Source organism: Eleutherodactylus coqui, chromosome 2, assembly GCF_035609145.1.
Source record: "Eleutherodactylus coqui strain aEleCoq1 chromosome 2, aEleCoq1.hap1, whole genome shotgun sequence".
Taxonomy (NCBI): Eukaryota; Metazoa; Chordata; class Amphibia; order Anura; family Eleutherodactylidae; genus Eleutherodactylus; species Eleutherodactylus coqui.
Window position 1 is genome coordinate 327993017 of NC_089838.1, and position 22329 is coordinate 328015345.

The window sequence follows — 22329 nt, forward strand, 5'->3', positions numbered from 1 at the left end:
AATGTCTGTCCTTTATTGACAAGTAGCATCTGACTGCAGAGACAGTGATTTTAGCTTGTAAGTGCACAAGAAGGAACATTCGGGCCAACATCTGAGGCAGAAGGTGTGCCATCAGGGTGGGGCTTGATAAAGGGGCAGAGCCTGTGGCTAGGCAGGGCCTAATGTGGAGGGAGGGACCTTGAAATCTGAAAGAGACTGGCCTGTGATTTTGTGAAGCAAGAGGTGTAAAAAATGTACATGGAAAGAAAATAAAAAAGACAACCAAAGCATTCAACAACAAAAAATATAATAAAATATTCAAGAAAAACAGGAATTAAAAACAAAAAAACAAATGCTACAAGCAAAATAAGGGAAGTAACCAGCAGATGGGAAACGTTCCATAGGTAAGTTAAACCAAATCTCTCTATATATATATATTTATTTATAAATTTCTATATTACAGAGAACAGGAAACGGGTGAAAAATCCAAAGGAAATGGTTAAAAGGGGAGGAGTCCGCACTGAATAGATATTTATCTCTCTCTATATATATATAAAAACCCGTATCTCTCTCTCGTCAAACACAACCCGGAGAGAGGTTAATTCGTTCGCAGTGGTAAGGGTGCCATCATTTTTTTTTTAATCCATTGAAAGGAGGGCTTCGCAGTCTGTTCCTCCACCCATCGCAGTGGGGCTTTAATATGTGAACTGCGCCATGTCTTCACCCAACAGTGTTATGTCTTGTTACCCTCAAACATTCCCCCCGTCGACTTCTTAAGTGATGTCCTCGTCCTTACACAGGGTGCACCTATGGGCACCCGTCCGAGCATTTACCACAGCTTTTAATGAAGACTATACGTTCATGAATCACAATCACTTGCGTGAGGTTCGCCCTCCCTCCCGCACCCCATTCCCCCCCAAAGATACTTTCCGACATACCCATTCAATAATACAGCATTAGCCTGGTCAGCGCCCCTCTGTCACACAGAGGGCACCTACACACACTATTTTCAATAGCAGAGAACCACTCTGAACTTAATTTAAGAAAAAAATATAATAAAATGCACTCAGTGCCCCACCTGCAAAGTAAAAGACCCACCCTCAAATGAATACCAACCCCCACCCTCCCTCAGAGTCACAAATTCAAGATTTCAGAATAAATATTCCTGATAAAATTACAAAAAACAAACAAAAAACGAGATAAAAAGGAAATAAAATCAACAAAGACATGTAGAATCCTGCATCCTGATTGGCTGTTCCCCACGAAAGGAGAACGGGATCTGTGTAAACAAGGCCTGTGATTGGCTGGAGAGAGTGAAATATGAGCTGCCGATCCATAACTGGCTCGTCTCCCTCCGACCCTCCCCTCTCTCGTTTCATGGCTCTCTCTCACTCTCAGTTGCAATTGGCTGGTTAAGTAGCACCGCCCCCTCTTGTCCCTGGTCTTGGGAAGAGGGGAGAGTTTTGATTGGCTGGCTCAGCAGAGGAGGAGGAGGAGGAGACTGTTGCAGGAGCAGAAGGAGAAGAGGCTCACCGTGTGCTTGGAGGTGGGGTCTAAAAGAGAACAAACAAAAGAAGAAAAAAAAAAAAACCTATAAAATAATCCAAAAACTTTAAATAATTCCTTTAGGGAGTTAATAAAGTCAAGATTTCCCTGATAATGGGCTGATCACAAAGTGTGCCATTGCTGGGACCCCCCAAAATTACTTGTAATCTATGGGAGACTCTGGCAAGAAATGTTTAATTACACTGCAGTGCTCCCACAGGTAAAATGAAGTACTGCATAGTTTTCACTAAACCAGTAAATGTGCCGTCCTTGTAATAAACTCATAAGCAGCTGCCGTATGCAGTGCAATGAGGACCTCCAGCTGTGACCTCCAGAAACAGCCGATCGCAGAGAAAACATCTCCAAAAGTGGTCGTCCATTTACCAGACAACATTTTCTCTAGGTCCACTGTGCTAGAACACCCAAACTAGCTGTTCTTGCTTGTCAACAGCCCCCACAATGCAGCGCTGGAGCTCCATAGTGGTCCCGGCGTTTCTTGTAGAGTATGACGTCACTTGCTGTCACCTGACCGCTGCCGTGTCATCATTCTGACCTGCTGGCATCAGTGGTCAGGTGCCATCCGGTGACATCATCCTTCACAACAAACGCTGGGAGGACGGCGGGGCTGCAGCACGGGGGCTGCGGACAGATAAGTAAAACTATATATATATATATATATAATATATATATATATATATATATATATATATATATATATATATTTTTTTTTTTTTGCCTTCCTGCACTCAGTCAGCCATAACTCGCTGCATGAGGTCTTATGTTCGGGCTGTAGAGGGTTTTTTTCCCATGCGGGTTTCTATAAATTTTACCAATGCAAAGCAATATGCAGTCGGCCTAACAGGCATGTTTACTGGACAGTCCTGGGGGCCTTTGTTGGGGGCCTTTGTTAGGGTCCCAGGTTGCCAGTATATAGTGGGAACTGTTGATCTCCACACAGATGGGCACACCGTTGGCTCCTCACCAGGTGAAAGCTGTCGTAGATCTGCATAAGTTCCTCCATTCTGTACTGCTCCAGAATGACCACGCTGCTTGTGGAGATGCTGGTGGTCCGGGCACACGACTCACAGTGCACCAGGTAAGTGTTCTTACCCCCGCTCTCGCTGGTGACAAAGAGGATGTTAAAAACTTCCACCTAATGGAAAGAGAAATATAACAGTAAGAACCTGGAGGTCAGCGCTGCATCTCCCGGACCCCATGAACCGGCGCTTACGTCACACTCATTGCAGTAGTAGGCTGGTTCATCTTTGACTCTAGCTTGATAAGCAATCTTTTTCCCGCTGCGGATAAGGCTGTCTCGCTGGATCTGACACCGCTTAATGGACTGTAATAGACAATACCTGCGACAGAAGACAACGTCAGTAAATAACTGGGTAACAACAATAACTGGACCATAGAATACATAACGGACAGGGGGGAGGAGGCAGGCGGCAGAGCGCTGGCGAGAGGGGGGAGGAGGCAGGCGGCAGAGCGCTGGCGAGAGGGGGGGGAGGAGGCAGGCGGCAGAGCGCTGGCGAGAGGGGGGAGGAGGAGGCAGGCGGCAGAGCGCTGGCGAGAGGGGGGAGGAGGAGGCAGGCGGCAGAGCGCTGGCGAGAGGGGGGAGGAGGAGGCAGGCGGCAGAGCGCTGGCGAGAGGGGGGAGGAGGCAGGCGGCAGAGCGCTGGCGAGAGGGGGGAGGAGGCAGGCGGCAGAGCGCTGGCGAGAGGGGGGAGGAGGCAGGCGGCAGAGCGCTGGCGAGGGGGGAGGAGGCAGGCGGCAGAGCGCTGGCGAGAGGGGGGAGGAGGCAGGCGGCAGAGCGCTGGGGAGAGGGGGGAGGAGGCAGGCGGCAGAGCGCTGGCGAGAGGGGGAGGAGGCAGGCGGCAGAGCGCTGGCGAGAGGGGGGAGGAGGCAGGCGGCAGAGCGCTGGCGAGAGGGGGGAGGAGGCAGGCGGCAGAGCGCTGGCGAGAGGGGGGAGGAGGCAGGCGGCAGAGCGCTGGCGAGAGGGGGAGGAGGCAGGCGGCAGAGCGCTGGCGAGAGGGGGGAGGAGGCAGGCGGCAGAGCGCTGGCGAGAGGGGGGAGGAGGCAGGCGGCAGAGCGCTGGCGAGAGGGGGGAGGAGGCAGGCGGCAGAGCGCTGGCGAGAGGGGGGAGGAGGCAGGCGGCAGAGCGCTGGCGAGAGGGGGGAGGAGGCAGGCGGCAGAGCGCTGGCGAGAGGGGGGAGGAGGCAGGCGGCAGAGCGCTGGCGAGAGGGGGAGGAGGCAGGCGGCAGAGCGCTGGCGAGAGAAGGAAGGAGGCAGGCGGCAGAGCGCTGGCGAGAGAAGGAAGGAGGCAGATGGCAGAGCGCTGGCGAGAGAAGGGAGGAGGCAGACGGCAGAGCGCTGGCGAGAGAAGGGAGGAGGCAGACGGCAGAGCGCTGGCGAGAGAAGGGAGGAGGCAGACGGCAGAGCGCTGGCGAGAGAAGGGAGGAGGCAGACGGCAGAGCGCTGGCGAGAGAAGGGAGGAGGCAGATGGCAGAGCGCTGGCGAGAGAAGGGAGGAGGCAGACGGCAGAGCAATGGGTAAACTAAGAAAAGGAGAAAAGAGAAATGTGATAGGTGGAGTAAGTAGGAGAGAAGAGGAGCGGATAGAAGAGAGCAGAAATTATGAAAACATAGAACGGAAGAGGGACTGAAAGAGAAAAAAAAACAGATAGGAAACCATAGAGACAAGGAGGAAATCGGATACAAAGAGGGTAAAATTGAAGAGGAACATAGGAAATCAGTTGAGGAGATGAAGACCAGAGCGAGAAAAATATCCTATAGAAGAGACATCAGTAATAGAGATTAGAGAAGGAGGCATGAGAGAACAGGAGGTGACGGAAGTCATCGATGTGGAATCAGGCGCTCACTTTATCATGCGGTACAGGTCCGGGTCTGTGATTTTCACCGTTCTGGACACATTCCATGACACGTGGATCATGGGCACTATGGATTTCACGTTCTTGACCTCATTCCACTCAAAACGTTCCAGAGCCAGCTGGTACTGGTAAGCTGCAACGTACAGGAGACGTCATGTGAGGCGGCCTTCTTAAAAACACATCCCCCTCATAAACCCCAACCATTCATATCAGCATGACCTACGTGTCAGAGGCCCAACGTTCCAAGCAATGTTGTTGCACCATCCTGTGGCCTGCACCCAGTGAACAGTCCCTGCATTTATCCAGACCAGATCTCCAGGCCGCTGCACAAACCGATACACGGGGATATCAGCTCGGTAAAGGTCCTCGAGGACCGGCCACCAGGAGCCCGTCAGGTAATCCAGGTTATGCCTGGGAAAGGAGGCCACAGTTAAAAGCAATAAAACAAATGTCCTTATGAAATCGCCCACTAGTGGAAGGATGTGAAGTCTCACTTGTCACAGAAGGCACTGATCTTCTCCCAGTAATTTTCATGTACAGCGAACCACTCGCAGTCTCCGGGCCCAATGTTAATATTCACTGAGCAGAAGTTGTTATTCTCCTGATGTCCTGGAGAAGGGAGACAATGGGACGATCAGTAAGCAGAAGCAAATCCGTAATACACTTACAAAAGTGTGACAGGAGGGAGGAACTGAATTTTGATGGTCACATCCTATTAAGTATACTGCGGGGAATCACTGTGCGTGTTGTAGAACCCCTTTAAGGTCTTATTCACAAGGACAAATCATTTAAAATCTCCCATTGAAGTCAATGAGGTGCATGAATAAAATCGAACTAACATGCATGCCAGGGCAAGTGCATGGTTTATGTACAACAAGTCCGAGCTGGCGTACATTTCTGGCATAAACTATATATAAATCTGGTGGTCCAGGGCGGCCTCGCCCCTTCCCAAGCCCTGCTTACTTTTCAAAAAAGTTTCAGGGTCTGCTTAGAAAAAATTGGTGACTTTAAAAATTAAAAAAAGTGCCCCTTATTGACTTTGATGGGTCTGAGTTCAGTCAGTTTCAAACTCGGACATTAAAAGGGGTTTTCCAGGCAGAACCCACTATCAGTGTCAGGATGCACTGGGTCAGAGCACAAGCCTCTGTATAGTAGTCGGCGCTCGGAAATGCAGACGCAGCTCAGTTTGAAACGGACAGATTTACCCCTTTAAAATGGCCTGCATGAAGCAGCCCTAAAGGGATTAACCCCTTAGTGACCAAGCCTGTTTTCACCCTAATGACTTGGCCAACTTGTGTCAATTTTAACATAGAATAACTCCGTAAAGGTTTTGCATATCGCAGTGATTCTGACATTGTTCTTTCGCCGCACATCGTACTTCATTTAGGTGGTAAAAATAGACAGATAGAATGTGCGTATTTATTAAAAGTGCCAAAATTGGGAAAATTTAATTTTCACATTTTCGACTGCAATATGTCAAATATGTGCAAAAAAACATACTGCACACATTTGGATAAGCTACATATTTCCATCCATTTACTTTATTCTGGATGCACATTTGAGAAACTTTAGGGTTTTTTTGTTTTTTTTAAAACCATTTAGGAGACGTTCAAATTTAACATCTTGAGGAACATTCTGTTTTCCTACACCAAGCCAAGATTACAAAGGCTCATATGTGTCAGATTGATAGATACCCCCACAAATGACTTTAAAAACTACACCCCTTAATGTGTTCACTGAGGGGGTCAGGAGTATTTTGGTCCCAGCTTTTTTTTCAGGAGTTAATGCAATTTAGAGGAGAAAAAAACTAAAATTTCATATTTTTGCAAATATATGTCATTTTATAGAGTTTTTTTTTTTCCTATAGTGCACATGAAAATGAGGATTTGCACCCCGTTGTGGCCCTAATCTTATGTCTGTATGCACAACGGGGCCCTAACCGAAAGGAGCAACCGGTGGTTTTCAGAACAGACATTTTGCTTGAAGGTGTTTTATGCCCCATTACCCACTTGTAGAACCCTTGAGCGGCCAAAACAATGGAGAACCCCCACAAATGACCCCATTTTGAAAACAAGACCCCTTAACAAATTCATCTAGGGGTGTACTGAATATTTTGACCCCAGAGGTTTTTTTTATAAATTTAAGCAAAGCAGAAGGAAAAATTATGAGTTTCATGTTTTAGTAATTGTGTCATTTTAAAAACAGGCTTTTCTGTACAGCTCACATATGAATGGGGATTTGCTTTTCCCGCGCCATGACTTAGCGATTATGCGAGTACCCACAGCCTGTATACAATGTAATTGCGTATGGGCTGCAGGTATATCCACGACCATAGAACACAATGGGCTGTATGTCGCGGATATTCAAATACAGAAGCTGCTGCATTCTGTTTTCTGCAAATGGATTACCTAATTCCGACCCGCTAATGTGAGCAGAATTGTGTAATTCAATGCATTTGATTGATTTGCATTTTACCGCGGATGTAACACTCGCGAAATGTGCGATTCCTATCCGGTCGTGCGAGACCGGCCTAATGGTAGATCGCTAGCTTTTTATCATGCGACACGGGGGGGCTGCTCAACGAGGCCACCAGTCACTGCTCCAGGCCCTGGGCTGCCTTTGGTAACCAAGAGCAAGGAGACTTTCAATTTCCCTGGCCTTCCCCAGCTCCTGCGAAGATGTCCATCATTTTGCCAGTGGGAAAGGTCTGTGGAGGATGATCACGTTGGGGTTCAAATGCGGAGACCTCTGGTAAAAAAAAAGTTTCATCTCATCTCCCCTCACAGATTGCATTAGTGAAGAAAGATGAAACTTCAACTTTAAAAAAAAAAAAAAACGTTTACGCAATTGCCATTATCCATTGGATAACAGTGATCACATGACCAGGAACCGCTCACTGCTACCCCGTGACATCTCCAGGCTCTCAGCTACCTTTTTTAAGTTTCCCGGGCAATTTTCAACTTTTATACAAGCGTCCGAAATTTTGCTGACAGGCGCAGAAGCTGGGAAAGATCCGCGGATAAAAATCCATGGGGGGACAAATCTGGGGACCTTAGTTATACAATTTCATCTCCCCTCACGAATACGATCTGTAAGGGCAGATGAAACTAACTTTTTATTTTTTTAAAATTGAAACTTATTTTTTTCTTTTTCTAACTTTACATGATCGCCATTATCCAATGGATAACAGCGATCACATGACCGGGGACTGTAAGCAGTGACCTCCCTCTGCAATCAGCTATCTTTGACAGCCGCAGCAGATAGATTTTAAATTTGCCAGGCTCTCCGGCCTTCTGTGCATGCGCGCCACATGCGTAGATGCCCGCTGCAGGTCCTTGCAGAACCAGATCACTGATCCGTGAGGGAAGATGAAACTTTAACTTTATTTAGTTTTTTTTTTTTTACTATTATGGGATCGCCGTTATCTATTGACATCCTCCTGGTCTCGGACATGTGTGACAGCCAGGAGCGTTTAAATTTCATGGGCCTTCCGGCTTTCTGCGCCCGACATTTTTACATCTGGCACACATGCGCAGAAGGCGGCATCAGCTCCTCCCAGGGCCAAAAATGCCACGGGATATCGCGGAGCATGGAGGTGAGTAGTTTCATCCAATGGTTAACTGTGATCATGTGACTGGGGGTCGCATATCACGGCCCCTCATGAGAGCTCCAGGCCGTCGGCTACCTCCGGGAGCTGATAGCAGGGAGCTGTCATGTACACAGAGCCTCAGGCTTTAGTCTGTAGGGACGGCGTGCTTAAGGCCCTGGGGATTAAAACCCAGAAACCCAGGACGTAAAAACACATATGGGCGGTCACTAAGGGGTCACTATAGCAAGCAGAAGGGGGCACAAAATAAGATAGAGAGCCAACATATTCTGCAGCACTGTGCAAGACAAGAGCGAGAGGGAGGGGGAAAAAAGTGATCAAAAGAGTAAGAGCGAAAAAAACAACAAAAAAAAGGTGTCGATCGAGTGAGAAAATATGGGCAAAAAAGCAAGACATGTGACCGGTATAGCACTAGTACCTGGAGTCCGACTTCCTGGGACCTTCATGTAGAGCTGCACAGTGTTCATCCCAAGGATTGTATGACCAACGTGGCTTAACATGTTAGAATTAGATGTAACACGCATGAAGGAAGGTAACTTTAGCAGCTCCTGCAACTGAGGCTTCCACCTGTATGATACAGAGGTATGGTCAGGGGTGGAGGACAGTGCCTATACAGACCAGCTGGGGTAGAAGGTGATGTTACCACCTTCCCATCTCACCTTTTAGGATCAGAGAGGTCAATGTTGGTTCCAAATTTAATAATATGAGGGGTCTTGTGCTCCTGGTTTGTGCTGAAAGAAATAGATAATCATTATCAAGGACTGAAATTGGAATGATTTTTGTTCATATGATTTCTCACAATGACCTTCTTCTAGGCTTCCCATTTATTTCAATGGAGGGCGATGCTGCATTTGTTGCTGGCTCTCCAGTGAGAATAGGGGCCTCCTTGTTTTCAGGATCAGTGGGGGTCCGAGCAGTTGGAGCTCCATTGATCATACTTCTACAGCTTGGGAAAGTTGTAGGAAAACCCCTTAAAGTGACCCTCTTGTTCTGAAAGATGGCCACACAGCTTCTCTGACTGCCTGGTAGACGACCAATGAAAGCTGCGCACATTGTGCAACACCCTACATGCTGCTCTGACTGGCCAGCACTGATCATACGTGCTGCACTGGCCAATCTAAGCAGGTGTAGTGTCTCAGGCCCCATTTACACGCAAAGATTATCGCTCAAAATTCGTTCAAACTATGGCTTTTCAGCAATAATAGTTGGGTGTAAACGCTCCCATCTTTCAGTTTTCGGCTGAATGATGGTTTTTAGCTGAGCATAAAATCCATCGTTCAGCCGGAGAGAGATAGCATGGACCACACGCTGTGTTCTGCATGGGAGCAGCCGATTACATTGTATTCAGCTGACAGCCAGTGTGAAGATAATACAGCAAAGTCCAGCAACGTGTGTTTCAACCTGAATGACATGTGTTAAATGTCAAACTTTACTCTTCATGCATCCCAAGACGACGGCAGGGGAACCAATCCGGCATTCTTAATAACTAGTGAGTAAATATATCACACACACACACACCTTCAAAAAAGCACTATAGTGCGCAGAAACACGTTGCAGACTTGGTCTATAGCGAATAAATTGTCAAATAATATGACTATAGCAACACTTTATTCCGATGGACCAAGCACAAAGTATTTTTTCCCTAACTTTTCGCACCAGTGTGTTGTAAGCATACTTTGTTATCTTGCAGGGAGGGGGAAGAGGTGAGCTCTGACCAACACCTATTGTGAATAGTGAATTCTGTGTGATCTACATTTAGGTCTCACCTTCCATTGTAATCCTGCCTGTGAGGATGGCTGAGAGGCTTTCTTTACAGAACAGCAAGTGTCAGACTTATTAGCTTAGTGGTCAGTGGGAGAATTGCAGGTTTTAGGATTTTTTCAAATATAAATCCTGACATTTTAATATTATTAATAATATTCTTTATTTATATAGCCCCAACATATTCCGCTGCGCTCAACATAAAAACCTGATTTATACAAGAGGTCATTTTAGGAGGACACATTCCCTTTAAGGACCACAGAATGTTCTCGCCTCATTCTGTCAGTCACATCTTTTCCTAATTTTACATCCGAATAGCTGTTCTTAGGGAAATATTCTTCGGACAAACTATTATTTCGTGGTAGATAAAATATTAGTATAATTTATACTTTTTATGGTAATTTACTGCGTTTAAAAAAATTAATTTTGGACATATGACGGGGCACAGGAGCAAATCTGTTTAAAAATCACTAAAATATAAAGTAGAATTTATCAACTGTTATATGGAAGCTTTTGTGCCTGCAGCAGAGCGATCCATTTAGCTATGCAGTTAGCTGGCTGATGACCGATCTCTCAGCACAGTCTTCACCTAGCTGCATAGCTGAAGAGGGGTTTTCTACAAGAAAAAAAAAAAAAAAGTACAGAAGCGGCTGATAAACCCTATTGCAAAAATTCTTAGAATTGCCTATTCTGTGCATATTAAAAAAAAAAAATTAAAAAGTGCAGCTTCTCTTTAAACTAATGTCATATGTCAGTGTGTAACATGTACAGGCATCCATTAGGGCAAACCTGACAAAACATGAGCTTATACTGGTACATACATAGGGAACAGAAAGAAAAACAAACACAGACAACACACGCTTGTGGATTAATTTCGCTCCTAGCATCATAAAAGGGTGAAATCCACTCTAAATGTGCACAGAAAAAAACTGATAATATGGCAGATTATCATGTGGACGTACGTGATGGCGAGTGCGTGGTGCACTCATAGAATCACTCGCCAGCACATACGTCCACATGATAATGTGGAAAGGGGTTAAAAACCCTGTCTGCAGGAAGCTTAGGCGGTGGGCAGAAGACCGTTTATTCCCAATGAATAGACTAGTTATAAAAACTACATCTTTCACAAAGTGCCCAAGTAGATATTGTGCCACCCAGATGACAAACCAGCATGTGGCAGGAGAGGTACAGCCCGGAAGCTGTACATCCACTTACATATTCAGGATTCATCAGGCTCCTCCCCAATGGACATTCATGGGTGCGGAGCTCTCAGGCTCCTCCCCAATGGACATTCATAGGTGCGGAGCTCTCAGGCTCCTCCCCAATGGACATTCATGGGTGCGGAGCTCTCAGGCTCCTCCCCAATGGACATTCATGGGTGCGGAGCTCTCAGAGCTGTAAATATATTTCCTTATCTTGTGGCTACTTACCTGGGGGGAGGAGAAGGAGGAGGAGGAGAAGGAGGAGGAGGAGGTGGTGGTGGTGGTGGTGGTGGGCTTTCCGTGGTACTATCAGGTTCATTGCTCTCATCGTCGCTGTCTTTGTCTTCCTGTAAGGCATCATTTCATATATTTCAAGGTCACGTTTTTCTGCCACTGCAGTGACACCCGCCTCCGCTGCATGCCAACCACTTACCTGCAGAGACTCCTGAAAGGAGGAGGCCTGATACTGAGCATATTTGGCGATGGTTGTATGGGAACGGCTGCTCTCACAGTGCCAGACTTGGCGAGTCCCAGAAGGGTCCCAGTTTTCATCGGACGGCTGCTGGACCTGAGTACGGACCTCCACTGTGTGCTCCCCGTTAGCCTCCACCAGCGTCTTCGTGGAAAAGAGGCCGAGATCTGGGGAGGAGGAGACAGTGAAAGATGATGGGAGTAATATTCTACAGCAATGCTGGAACAATGACAATTCACATATACCAAAAGTATATACAGTGTCACCGGAAAACTCACTCAGTCTCAGGGATCCCGCCAGTCCACGAATCACCGTGATTGGGTTCTTGGGGTCAGTGCAGAACTGGAGCAGAACCGGAGAAAAGGCGTCTCGTTTACTCTCCAGCTGTAAAGGGTAGAAGAGGGCCATTACCATCGAAAATCATTGCCCCCTTGTGTATATAAAACCCTGCTGGGGAAGGGGCACACTCATAGCCCCCTTCTGTGTGTGTGTGTATATATATATATATATATATATATATCACCCTGCAGGGGGAGGAGCAGACTCATAGCCTCCTTCTGTATACATCACCCTGTAGGGGGAGGAGCAGACTCATAGCGCCCTTCTGTATATATATCACCCTGCAGGGGGAGGAGCAGACGCATAGCCTCCTCCTGTATATATCACCCTGTAGGGGGAGGAGCAGACTCATAGCTCCTTCTATATATATATCACCCTGCAGGGGGAGGAGCAGACGCATAGCCCCCTTCTGTATATATCAACCTGCAGGAGGAGGAGCAGACTCATAGCTCCCTTCTGTATATATCACCCTGCAGGAGGAGGAACAGACTCATAGCTCCCTTCTGTATATATCCCCCTACAGGAGGAGTGGCAGACTCATAGCTCCCTTCTGTATATATCACCCTGCAGGGGGAGGAGCAGACGCATAGCCCCCTTCTGTATATATCACCCTGCAGGAGGAGGAGCAAACTCATAGCTCCCTTCTGTATATATATAACCCTGCAGGAGGGGCAGACTCATAGTCCCTTTCTGTATATATCACCCTGCAGGAGGAGGAACAGACTCATAGCCCCCTTCTGTATATATCACCCTGCAGGAGGAGGAGCAGACTCATAGCTCTCTTCTGTATATATCACCCTGCAGGAGGAGGAGCAGACTCATAGCTCCCTTCTGTATATATCACCCTGCAGGAGGAGGGGCAGACTCATAGCTCCCTTCTGTATATATCACCCTGCAGGGGGAGGAGCAGACTCATAGCTCCCTTCTGTATATATCACCCTGCAGGAGGAGGAGCAGACTCATAGCTCCCTTCTGTATATATCACCCTGCAGGAGGAGGAGCAGACTCATAGCCCCCTTCTGTATATATCACCCTGCAGGAGGAGGGGCAGACTCATAGCTCCCTTCTGTATATATCACCCTATAGAAAACTTACATAAATGCTTGGTGTTGGAGGGTTCAGCTTCTCTCGTGGAAGGTTCCTCTCTGTTCCTATGGGGGGCTTCACAGACATGGAAGGAAGGACGTAAGACTCTTTATATTTTCCCTTCAGCACCATATTCCTGAACAAAAATAGAAGAGGAGATTGAGAAGGAGAAAGGAAGTAGATGACAGAGGGCAAAATATCAAAAAGTCTGCTTTCCTCAAGCTAGGCCATCAATATCTGGTCAGTGGGTTGGTCCACCACTCCAAACTCCCACCGATTAACCAAGCATTGCTTGTGCAAGTGCTGCATCTTTGATAGTTACATTGGAGCCGATTCTGTGAGCGCCCACAACGCCATCTTATTTATAGTGGTTGTTTGGAGTACTACAGGTTTGATCCATTTACTTCAATGGGACAAGACTCTAGTACTCAAAATGGCTGCTATATATATCGGCTGTGAGTAAGCCGGCAGTCTTCAAAGGCTTCATAATCCCTTTAAATCCAGTTACTTATTTCATCAACATGGATTCAAACCCTGCAGCTAAACCCACGACAACTACAGAACATCTTCCGCCTCGGATCTCCCTTTCTGCGCTCGGTACCTGCCGCTCTGACGGACCCCGAACCCTCTAAATGCAGAGAACACAATGTTCGTCTCTTAACAGCAAATTCAGGGTCATCAAGCTCTCCCCGCCCCAGATTCATGGGGAAAGGGCTTTCTGAATTCGTCAAAGCAGATCATATCTGTCTGCCTGGCAACCATTGTGGATGTTTTCATGCCTCAAGGACCAACGAGGAGTCTGATAAACACTTCAAGTGCAGCTCCACTTATAGACACCAGCTTTCCTTTCTTATGAACGTCTTCTACTCCAGGGAAATCCAAAGCTGCGATTAGAGGATTGCCATTTGGAATCCTTCAGCACTGTGCATTTAGACCCCCCTAAGTGCTTGCTGAGACCCTATAACCCCGGGCTGAGACCTGCAGCCCCTTCACTGCAGTAGCGGCCACATTTGCATCATGCATGGATAGAATCATGTCAGGTACTGTAGATATTGAATGATGCCCCTTAGTTATGCGGATTAGTGGGGATTCCACCAGTCCACCTTTTGAGAATCCCACCCTCCTTACAAAGCACTCACTTGGTGGCCTTGATTATTTCAGCTGCCGTGTGGTTAACAGTCAGTTCGCTGGCCTGTAACCTCTTCTCCTCCACCTCCGATGCAATGAAGGTCTCGCGGTCTCCACTCTCCACCTTGATCAATCTTATCTTCAGTTCTTTAGGTGGTCCTTCAGTGAAAGGTCTCATCTTCAGCAGATCAGAATTTGGCGTGCCATGGGAAGCAGGAGTGGAAGCAGAGACAGGGGTAGCAGGTGAGGAAGACTGGTTGTGGTGACCGTCCTCCGCACATCTTCTCCCACCTTCTGTCTTTCTACGGTCTGCTCCAGATCCTTGTTTTGAAGATTTAGGAGCATCTCTAGACTGGCTCTGAAGGTCCAAGTTGCCCAAGATTTGTCTTTCCTTGTCCTTTTGTGAGCGCCTTTCTTTCGACCGCCTGTTTCTGTCCCTCTTAGTCTTTCGATGCCTTCTGTCTCTTTTTCTACTCTCGTCTTTGCTTCGTGTTGGGGCAGGAAGAGAGAGCATTATCCTCTCCGGAGGTCTCTCGGGTTCTGCAACCTTCACACTCTCTCCTTGCGGTTCTGCTGCAGCCATTGGTGAATCAGATGGCAAAAGTCTGTCACGTTCCACTCTTGGCATTTCAGAAGAGGTACTTCCATACGTTTTCTGGGCCTCTGTACATTTTTTGGGCGATTCCCGTTCTGCACCTCTATGGGGTTTCTCGAGAGTCACATCAGTCTTTGCAAACTCTTTGATGGATGGTGTCTGCACCTTTAAGATACACTCTCCAACTAATGTAGCCAGAGTCACCTCAGTCTTCCCGGCAGGAGACTTTACCTTGAATATCTTCTTTAATTCTCCATCAAGTGTCTTGCTATGCCTTGGCGCTGGTTCCGTTTCCGGCTTACGTTCCTCTTTTACTTCCGTCTTCTCCACGTCCCATTGTGGTGCTGGACTCTTCTCAGCCACCCTCTCAGATTCCTCCACTACGTTGGAGGTTTCAAGTTTTCTCCCAGTCGCAGAATCTGCTTTCTCGGCTCCCCAGACTATCTCAGGCTTAGCCTTGGTAGCAGAGTCTTGTTTCTCAGCACCCCAAATATGGTCAAGCTTTATTTCAACTGCAATATCGGATCTTTGTGCTCCTTTCTCTTCCTCCTCCTCCTTGAAGCGACTGCTCCCAGACCCCTTTGTGCCTTCCACCAATGTTTCACAAGCACGTGTTATATCCTCCAAAATGTCCCTCTCAGTGCGGATTGCTTGCCTTGTAGGCATCACCCCTTCACGTCCTGTCACATCTGAGGTAGACACGGCTCCCATCTTAGAGTCCCAGGCCCGATGTGAGGTAGATTGCGCAGTGTATGGGTCAACATTACGCTTGCTCACCATAGTAGCACCAGTAAAATAGGACGAACCCCCTCCAGTTTTGAGGCTGTGCCCACCACGGTAAGAATACTTCTGCCCCTCCAGAACACTTGCCAGGGATTTGAGCACGCTATTGACCCCGTGTTGAGCAGGCTTAGCTTCACTAACAGCTTCTTGCCCCAATATTGCTTTTTTAGGTCCGTAGTATGTATAAGTCTCCCCAGATTTGGGTTCCGGCGCTTTAGTGCCAGAAACGGGGTGAGCTGGACCTTTGAGGTGGGGCGTTGCTCTGGTCTCTGCTGGTGGACAGGTGGGAGTGGTAGGGGAATTAAAGTCCTCATCCCTAGAGCTGCTGCTCCTTTCCTCCTTTTCTATAGACTCGTCCAGCATCTTCATAATGTCATCCAGCCCATCAGGTAAAATTTTTGCGAACTCTGTGGCTTCCTCAAAGGGTTCAGCCAGTTGTCCCGGAGGGAAGTCAAAGAGTCTACTGCATCTAGAGGGCTGTTCTTTCACTTGCTCATGATCTTTGCTCTCTGGCGAGGCTGGAGTCGGACTTAAAGACTTGGGGGTCAAGACTGGAGCGGGTGTGGTGGGTGAAGCAGCTAATCCCAGCACCTTAAGGTTTCCTGAGGTATCTTTGTGGTAGGTTGTAGAAGAGGAACAGAACGAGACACTGTCCTCTTGAGCTGGTGACCTCTTTCCTCCTGAATAGCTGCCCTCGGACATAGAAAGTCCATGGCTTAAATGTTTGCCTTTGATGTCCAGCTCTGGAGTCGGAGGGCTTTTCTTAATCTCTTGTTCCATTACCTCCTCTTTCTTTGGGGCAAATAACCCAGATTCATCAATTTTTTGCAGGCTCTTGAGTACATGATCCAGGTTGGCATCCTGAAAGGCCTCAGACCTTGGCCTGACTTTGCTGGTGGTGATGCCCTGAGTTTGATGATCAAAGACTCTGCCCCCCACCGGGGTATCGCAAGGTGAATAATAACCCTCTTGTTTGACGGTGCCATGACCCTCCCCATACAGAATTTCCTCCAGTTCATCTTCACTCTTCGCCTCCTCCTTGACTGGGGCTGGCACCCAGCTCTGCTGCAGCGAAGGGGTGGGAGATGGCTGGGGTTGAAGTGGTGGGCATATAGTTTTCGGTGGGTCTGGCTCTTCTGGTGGTGGGCAGATACTGACCGTGGTGTTCACTGGGGTCGGGTAGCGATCAGAGGGCTGTAAAAAGATGCAGAAAAAAAGATTAAATTAAAAATAAATATTTTTCACTTGAGAAGACAAATTGCGCAAGATGTAGTGTTGAAGACTTACAGGGGACACATCAGTCTTGGAGGTCTTTTGTGTTGGGATGCGGGGTCTTCTCTGGTCGTAAGGCACGTGGAGAGGAGGTGGTGCTGGAATGACCTCCGCTGATGACCTCTGACACCGAGCCTCACTAAGGTCACTTGGAGGGCGGGGCTGCTGGTGTAGTGGTGGTGGTGGACGTTGGGGACAGTATGAAGAATAAGAAGGGACATGGGGTGGGATGCGGGGATCCTGCAGTCAAAAAGAAAAAAAAAAAGTAAACACTTTCATCCTTCTTTCAGTAGGACAGGACATATGCAGACTAATGGTGATCAACTTACCTGCCTCTCCCGTCGTTCCCCCCAGGACTCGTGGTTAAGTGGGTTCCAGACATTCGGTTTAGAGGGCGTTTGATGGTAAACATTCCCAGGACCCACTAGGACTGGAGGAGAATGCAGACCGGGGTTACCCCTTCTTTGCTGCAACGCAAGAGAAGAAAAAAAAAAGGTCAACCTTGAAGAGAGCATTTTCATCATGTGCTCTCCTCCGTTCACTACCAGAGCTGCAGTCACAATTCTACTGCAAGGACCTAACGGCTTAGTTGAGCTCCCATATTACATTGTCCTTTGCTGTATTGAATTGGAGACAATGTAATTTAGATCAGACCAACGTATCATACGCCATCATCAGGGTATGCTCTTAGATCTTATTGCCTGGCGCTGGACTTCTAGTCTGAACCAAGCACACCCTGCTATGGTGCATTGTGGGATATGTAATGTTAATAAATAAATATAGGGGGTACTACATCCCCTACAGTACACGACAGCAGCTGCTACGGTGAAATGCAATGCATACGGTCGAAGCCACAATACGAAAAGCAGAATCGATGCAGATGATTTGCATCAAGATGCGCCCCAATACCCCAAAATACGTAAGAGAATGTCTGCCCGAAGTATATACCTTAAGAACACTATATACCGGTAAGCCCAGTACCTTTATAAAAGCTGAAGACCTCCACAAAGTATCGGTGCCAGAATAATGGCAAAGTCTCCCCACTAACAGTGCCAGCAACAGTGTGGCCCCAGAACGCTGCAGCCCGCGTGTACGGAACCCCACCTATAGACTCCCTGTAACATGGGGCTGCTGGCAGACATGACGCCAGCCTTAATGACGCAGTCCTTTTTTTTTCCTCCCTATTTTCCAAAAATCATTACACTTTATCCATTGGTGCAGGTGTCGGAGGGCTTGTTGTTTGTTGGACGAGTTGTATTTTTAGGCGGTACCATATATTAAATGTACTGAAAAAATAACTTAAACATTTCTCAATGGAGTGAAATGCTTAAAAAAAAAATAAATAAAAAATGTGATTCCGCAGTCTTTGCAGGGGGCAGCTGCAAAAACAACATGATAAAAAGTTTGTTCTGTGGGTCAGCACGTTCACACCAAACTTATAGGGGTTTTGGAGGAGGACTTGACCTTGCCATCATATGATCACTCGGGAGTATAATAAAATACCATAGTATTGCATTATACAGCTGTGTGCCAGGCAGTCTTTTAAGCCACTTTACAGGCACGGCTTGATAGGCAATCAGCCATGGCAGCCCTGGGGGGCCTTCAAAATGGCAACTGAATGGTACCTCGCAATTCTCATTGTGGTGGGACCTTTTAGAACCCCCAAATGCCAATTGTGCATTTAGGGAGGTAACAGCTGCGATCAGCATTCACGCCCCCGATTTCGCTCTATATAAACCCACCCCTTCATGATGTAAATTTATGTCCTGGGGAGTGAAGGGGTTAAAGATCCGTGAGCAGTCCTGTAACCAGCTCTTACCTGTTCGGGGCTTCCACTCCTTCGCCGTTTCAGGGGCTGCTCATCTCCTCCCAGCTGATTGTGATTGGGCGACTGCAGCGATGGTGAATCTGCACTGGGAACAGGACGCTTCAATGGTGGGGGTCCTCTTTTGCCTCCAAAATGCCTCTTTTGCTGAGAAGGAGAAACGTGAGAAATGTTACTAAGAACCAATTAAATACAATCCCCAAATTGTGCTTAACAGCCTGTCTGATTCAGGCCTGCTCACCTCATGTTGCATCAGATCCCACACTTGCTGTAAGCGGGGCAGGGATTTGGGGCGATGGTGCGGGGCCGAGGAGTGGAGGTTCCATAAGTGAGTCTGACAAGTGGGATTAAAAAAAAGTTATGGATATAAATATAAAAGAGAAGGCAGTAAGACAAAGAGCGCTAACGATCCGAAATGTTCCCCGGACTAATTGATCTAGTCCCATACCTGCTGCAGTCGGGAGATGCGAGCGTTCAGCTCGTAGCTTCCATGGTAGCGGGTGGCAGCCTGGTAGCAGCGCATGGCATCCTCTAATTCCTGCTCCGACTCATAGATCTGACCAAGCTGCTCCCAGATCTGTGGCTGCTGCTCATCGCGCAGGAGGAGCTGGACGCAAGAGTGTACCCGTTCTAACTTTCCGAAGCGATGGCCAGGAGGAGAGCTGAAGGACAGGAGCATAAGAGGATATAAACACATGCTTGGGGCCTCCACGCTGTCCGTGCATGAATACCAGCCGTGTGGTTAGATTGTGGGGGAGGGCAGTCCCCAGCAGTAAGACCCCCAATGCTTTAAAGGGGTCGTCCAGGACTGAATTATTGATGACCCGCCTTTAAGATAGACCATCATTAGTGGATTGGCATGGGGCTGCTGCTCGGGACCCCAGTGAACAGCTGTTATCCAGCCCACCATCAGGGTGGATGGAGCTGGAAGAGGACAGCCCTGTTCACATTGAGGTGGCCCGGATTCCTAATGCAGGTACAGCTCCCATTCAATTCAATACCAATCCAGGCCACCTCAATGAACAGGGCTGTCAACTTCCGGCTCCGTACCCAGCAATAGTGGGCTGGATAACAGCTGATTACCAAGGGTCCCAAGTGACAGACTGCTGCCGATTAACTACTGAGGACCTATTCTCAGCATAGGTCATCAATAGTTGATCGGCCAGTGTCCCGAGCAGTGGACCCCAGTCAATCAGCTGATCAGGCTTCCTCTGTCAGCGCCACAATATACAGGGGTTGGAGCGGAAGCTGCTGCTCTGCCCCTTTTGTAGTGGCCAGCGCTTGTAATTGCAGGTGCAGCTCTCATTGATTTTTAATGCAATTACAAGTGCCGGCCACTACAAAAGGGGTGGGAGCCAACTGCAGCCACTCTGACCTGTGTATTGCAGTGCTGACAGCAGGCGCCCTGATCAGCTGATTGGCCGGAGTCTCGAGCGGTGGACCCCAGTCAATCAACTAGCGATGACCTATGCTGAGGATAAGCCTTCAATAGTAGGTGTGTGTAAAACCCCTTTAATAGTTCAGACCCGGATGACCTCTTTAACGAAGAGAGGAGGAAACCATTTACCAGTTGAAAGGTCAGAGATTTGTGTCAGAAATAAGGCATGGTTCATAGTAAAGCATGACAGCCCACCACCCAAGTACAATCCCACACCGAGACACTTACCCGAGAGGGTAATAGGGTTTGTTGGGGTGGCCAATGTTTGTCACATGACTGGACGATAAGTGTGGGGGCAGCGAAGGTTGGTTAAGGTTGGTAGAGCATCTGAGAGCGAGACAGAGAGGGAAGCAATGACAGAGCGTAAGGCACTTAGCATGGACACCACTGCTCAGTACTTCCAATACACCCCACCTTCTCTGTAAAGAACCAATGCGGTCCGTGCGGATTCCACAAAAATGAGCCCTCCTGCTCTAATAAACACTTTCAGCACTTTATAGTTTTCAGGGATCTTTATATAGTGTGAACTGTAAGAGAAGTGGTCTGTTGCCCATAGCAACCAATGGCCGCACACATTCAGCCCACAGTCAGGCACGAATGGGCTTCTATTATGGCCCAGGGATGTTTGGAGGTGGTGCAGTTGGTGCCCGAGTAATAACTGAAGGAATCATGGCCTCCATGTCCTACCACAACATCCTGGTGTGCCATCCACTCCACCGCCCGCCTTATTGGTGGCGGTTTCACACTGCAGCACAAGAACGACCTAAAACATCTGAAAAAAAAAACAAACTCCTGTCTGTAGACACATGGTCAGTCAACAAGGGGTGCTGAAGGAAGTGGCCCCCTCAGTCCCAACTGCCATCCAATGAGACTCCTTTGGGCCCATCTGGTGCGTCTAAGATGGGCAAGAGGAGTTGCTGCCATCTGAGATGAAGCGTTAGACTAGTTGACCAGCAGAAGGCACGGCATCTGACCTACCGTAAGTGTTACTCTCAAAGCATTTCCCTCAGCAGTGACCAAAGATGTTCTGGTGGTAAGACGTCATCCCCCATCCGCCACAGAGGGGATAACTAGCTGCTCGGTGGAGGTCTGACCGCCAGGAACCCCACTGATCCCAACAGGGGTCCGGTCGATCCCTAAACGCATGGAGGTCGAGTAATCGCACTGACGCTCCATTCATTTCAATGAGCGTGCCGGAGATTGAAGAGTTCAGACGGTCTCCAGCGTTCTCGCCGCAGCAAATGGAGCCGCAGTGCGCCTGCGGGATCTCTGGTCCGTTCATTTGGGGGCCAACCAGCTAGTTATGCCACATAGGGCCTGACCTTTTACCACCAGAATACCCCTTGCACCAAATCAAGGCTCATTTTACGCTTCAGCACAAATCACAGGAGCTTCTAGACTTCAGAGACTGACAATTTGGGTGGTGTATTGGAATGAATGAGCAGCGATGTAAGCACACCCACTGCGGCTGGCATCACACACGTGGCAATGCTTGGTTCCCACGAATGGCACACAAGCGCTCTCGCCTTACCTGCCTGATGGAAGCCATGCTCGGGGATGAGCGGGGCTCCATGATGAGTTTATTCCACTAATGAAGGGGTCACGGGGAAAGCGGGATCCAAACTGGTCCTGTGAGCGATACATCCAGACTATGGGAAGAACAAAACCGGATTACATGAGGGCACAAATCACACAACTAACCAGACAGAAATGAAAGGAAAGCCGTACCGTTTCAATCTTTGGGGTTTCACAGGCTGAGGTGCAGGGGCAGCAGGGGGAGCATGATTTACTCGATCACCAAGAAAGTCTATGGAGAGAAAAGAAAATATTAAAGGTGAGCGACAATTCTTCTTCCAATCACCACTGGGTGGCAGTGTGAAGTGTAAATACTTTGGTTAGCTTCCCAACGCAGACACTAGGGGGCACCCAATACATTGGTTTCCTATGTGAGCTGCTTTATGTACATTATTCCATGTAAACTGGAAAGACAATGTGGTAATTCAGAGAGATCTGGTGACATTTATTAGATGATATAACTGTAGCGAGTAGGCGTCACACCCAAAGAAAGGCCCATTGTATGTCCAAACAGAGGGAGGAAGAAAAACACAGCGCTATCTGATTGTGTTACTGTCCACATAATCTAACATCCCTCCATCAAGTCCCAGGCCTCAATGTGTGGAGAAGAAGCATGCACTATCAGATCAATTAGACCAGGCCCCTCCCCTTGCAGGGTGATATATAGAGGAGGGAGCTATGAGTCTGCCCCTCCTCTTGCCGGGTGATATATATATAGCAGGGAGCTATGAGTCTGCTCCTCCTCCTGTAGGGTGATATATACAGAAGGGAGCCATTTGTGTGCTCCTCCCCCTGCAGGGTGATATATACAGAAGGGAGCTATGAGTCTGCTC

At 48.1% G+C, this 22329-nt stretch overlaps 1 protein-coding gene across 5 annotated transcripts in view; it reads right to left on the minus strand.

Moving 5' to 3' along the window:
• Positions 1 to 265: 265 nt before the first annotated feature.
• The window catches only part of KDM6B (lysine demethylase 6B), a 103600-nt gene continuing 81536 nt past the window's right edge, over positions 266 to 22329 (minus strand). For 4 of the 5 annotated variants that reach the window (XM_066593824.1, XM_066593823.1, XM_066593822.1 and 1 more), the window contains 21 exons: positions 21650 to 21728; positions 21453 to 21570; positions 20150 to 20248; positions 18932 to 19145; positions 18725 to 18817; positions 18478 to 18630; positions 16988 to 17125; positions 16674 to 16898; positions 14020 to 16580; positions 12890 to 13016; positions 11734 to 11839; positions 11417 to 11622; positions 11212 to 11330; positions 8680 to 8751; positions 8439 to 8587; positions 4908 to 5022; positions 4637 to 4824; positions 4405 to 4546; positions 2756 to 2882; positions 2507 to 2677; positions 266 to 1532 (listed from right to left, as the gene is read on the minus strand). In XM_066593824.1, the coding sequence (XP_066449921.1) occupies positions 1509 to 1532; positions 2507 to 2677; positions 2756 to 2882; positions 4405 to 4546; positions 4637 to 4824; positions 4908 to 5022; positions 8439 to 8587; positions 8680 to 8751; positions 11212 to 11330; positions 11417 to 11622; positions 11734 to 11839; positions 12890 to 13016; positions 14020 to 16580; positions 16674 to 16898; positions 16988 to 17125; positions 18478 to 18630; positions 18725 to 18817; positions 18932 to 19145; positions 20150 to 20248; positions 21453 to 21565 (5142 nt within the window). In that variant the 5' untranslated portion in view covers positions 21566 to 21570; positions 21650 to 21728 and the 3' untranslated portion in view covers positions 266 to 1508. The remainder of the gene's footprint in view (positions 1533 to 2506; positions 2678 to 2755; positions 2883 to 4404; positions 4547 to 4636; positions 4825 to 4907; positions 5023 to 8438; positions 8588 to 8679; positions 8752 to 11211; positions 11331 to 11416; positions 11623 to 11733; positions 11840 to 12889; positions 13017 to 14019; positions 16581 to 16673; positions 16899 to 16987; positions 17126 to 18477; positions 18631 to 18724; positions 18818 to 18931; positions 19146 to 20149; positions 20249 to 21452; positions 21571 to 21649; positions 21729 to 22329) is intronic. The other variant, XM_066593826.1, reaches the window with a different exon arrangement.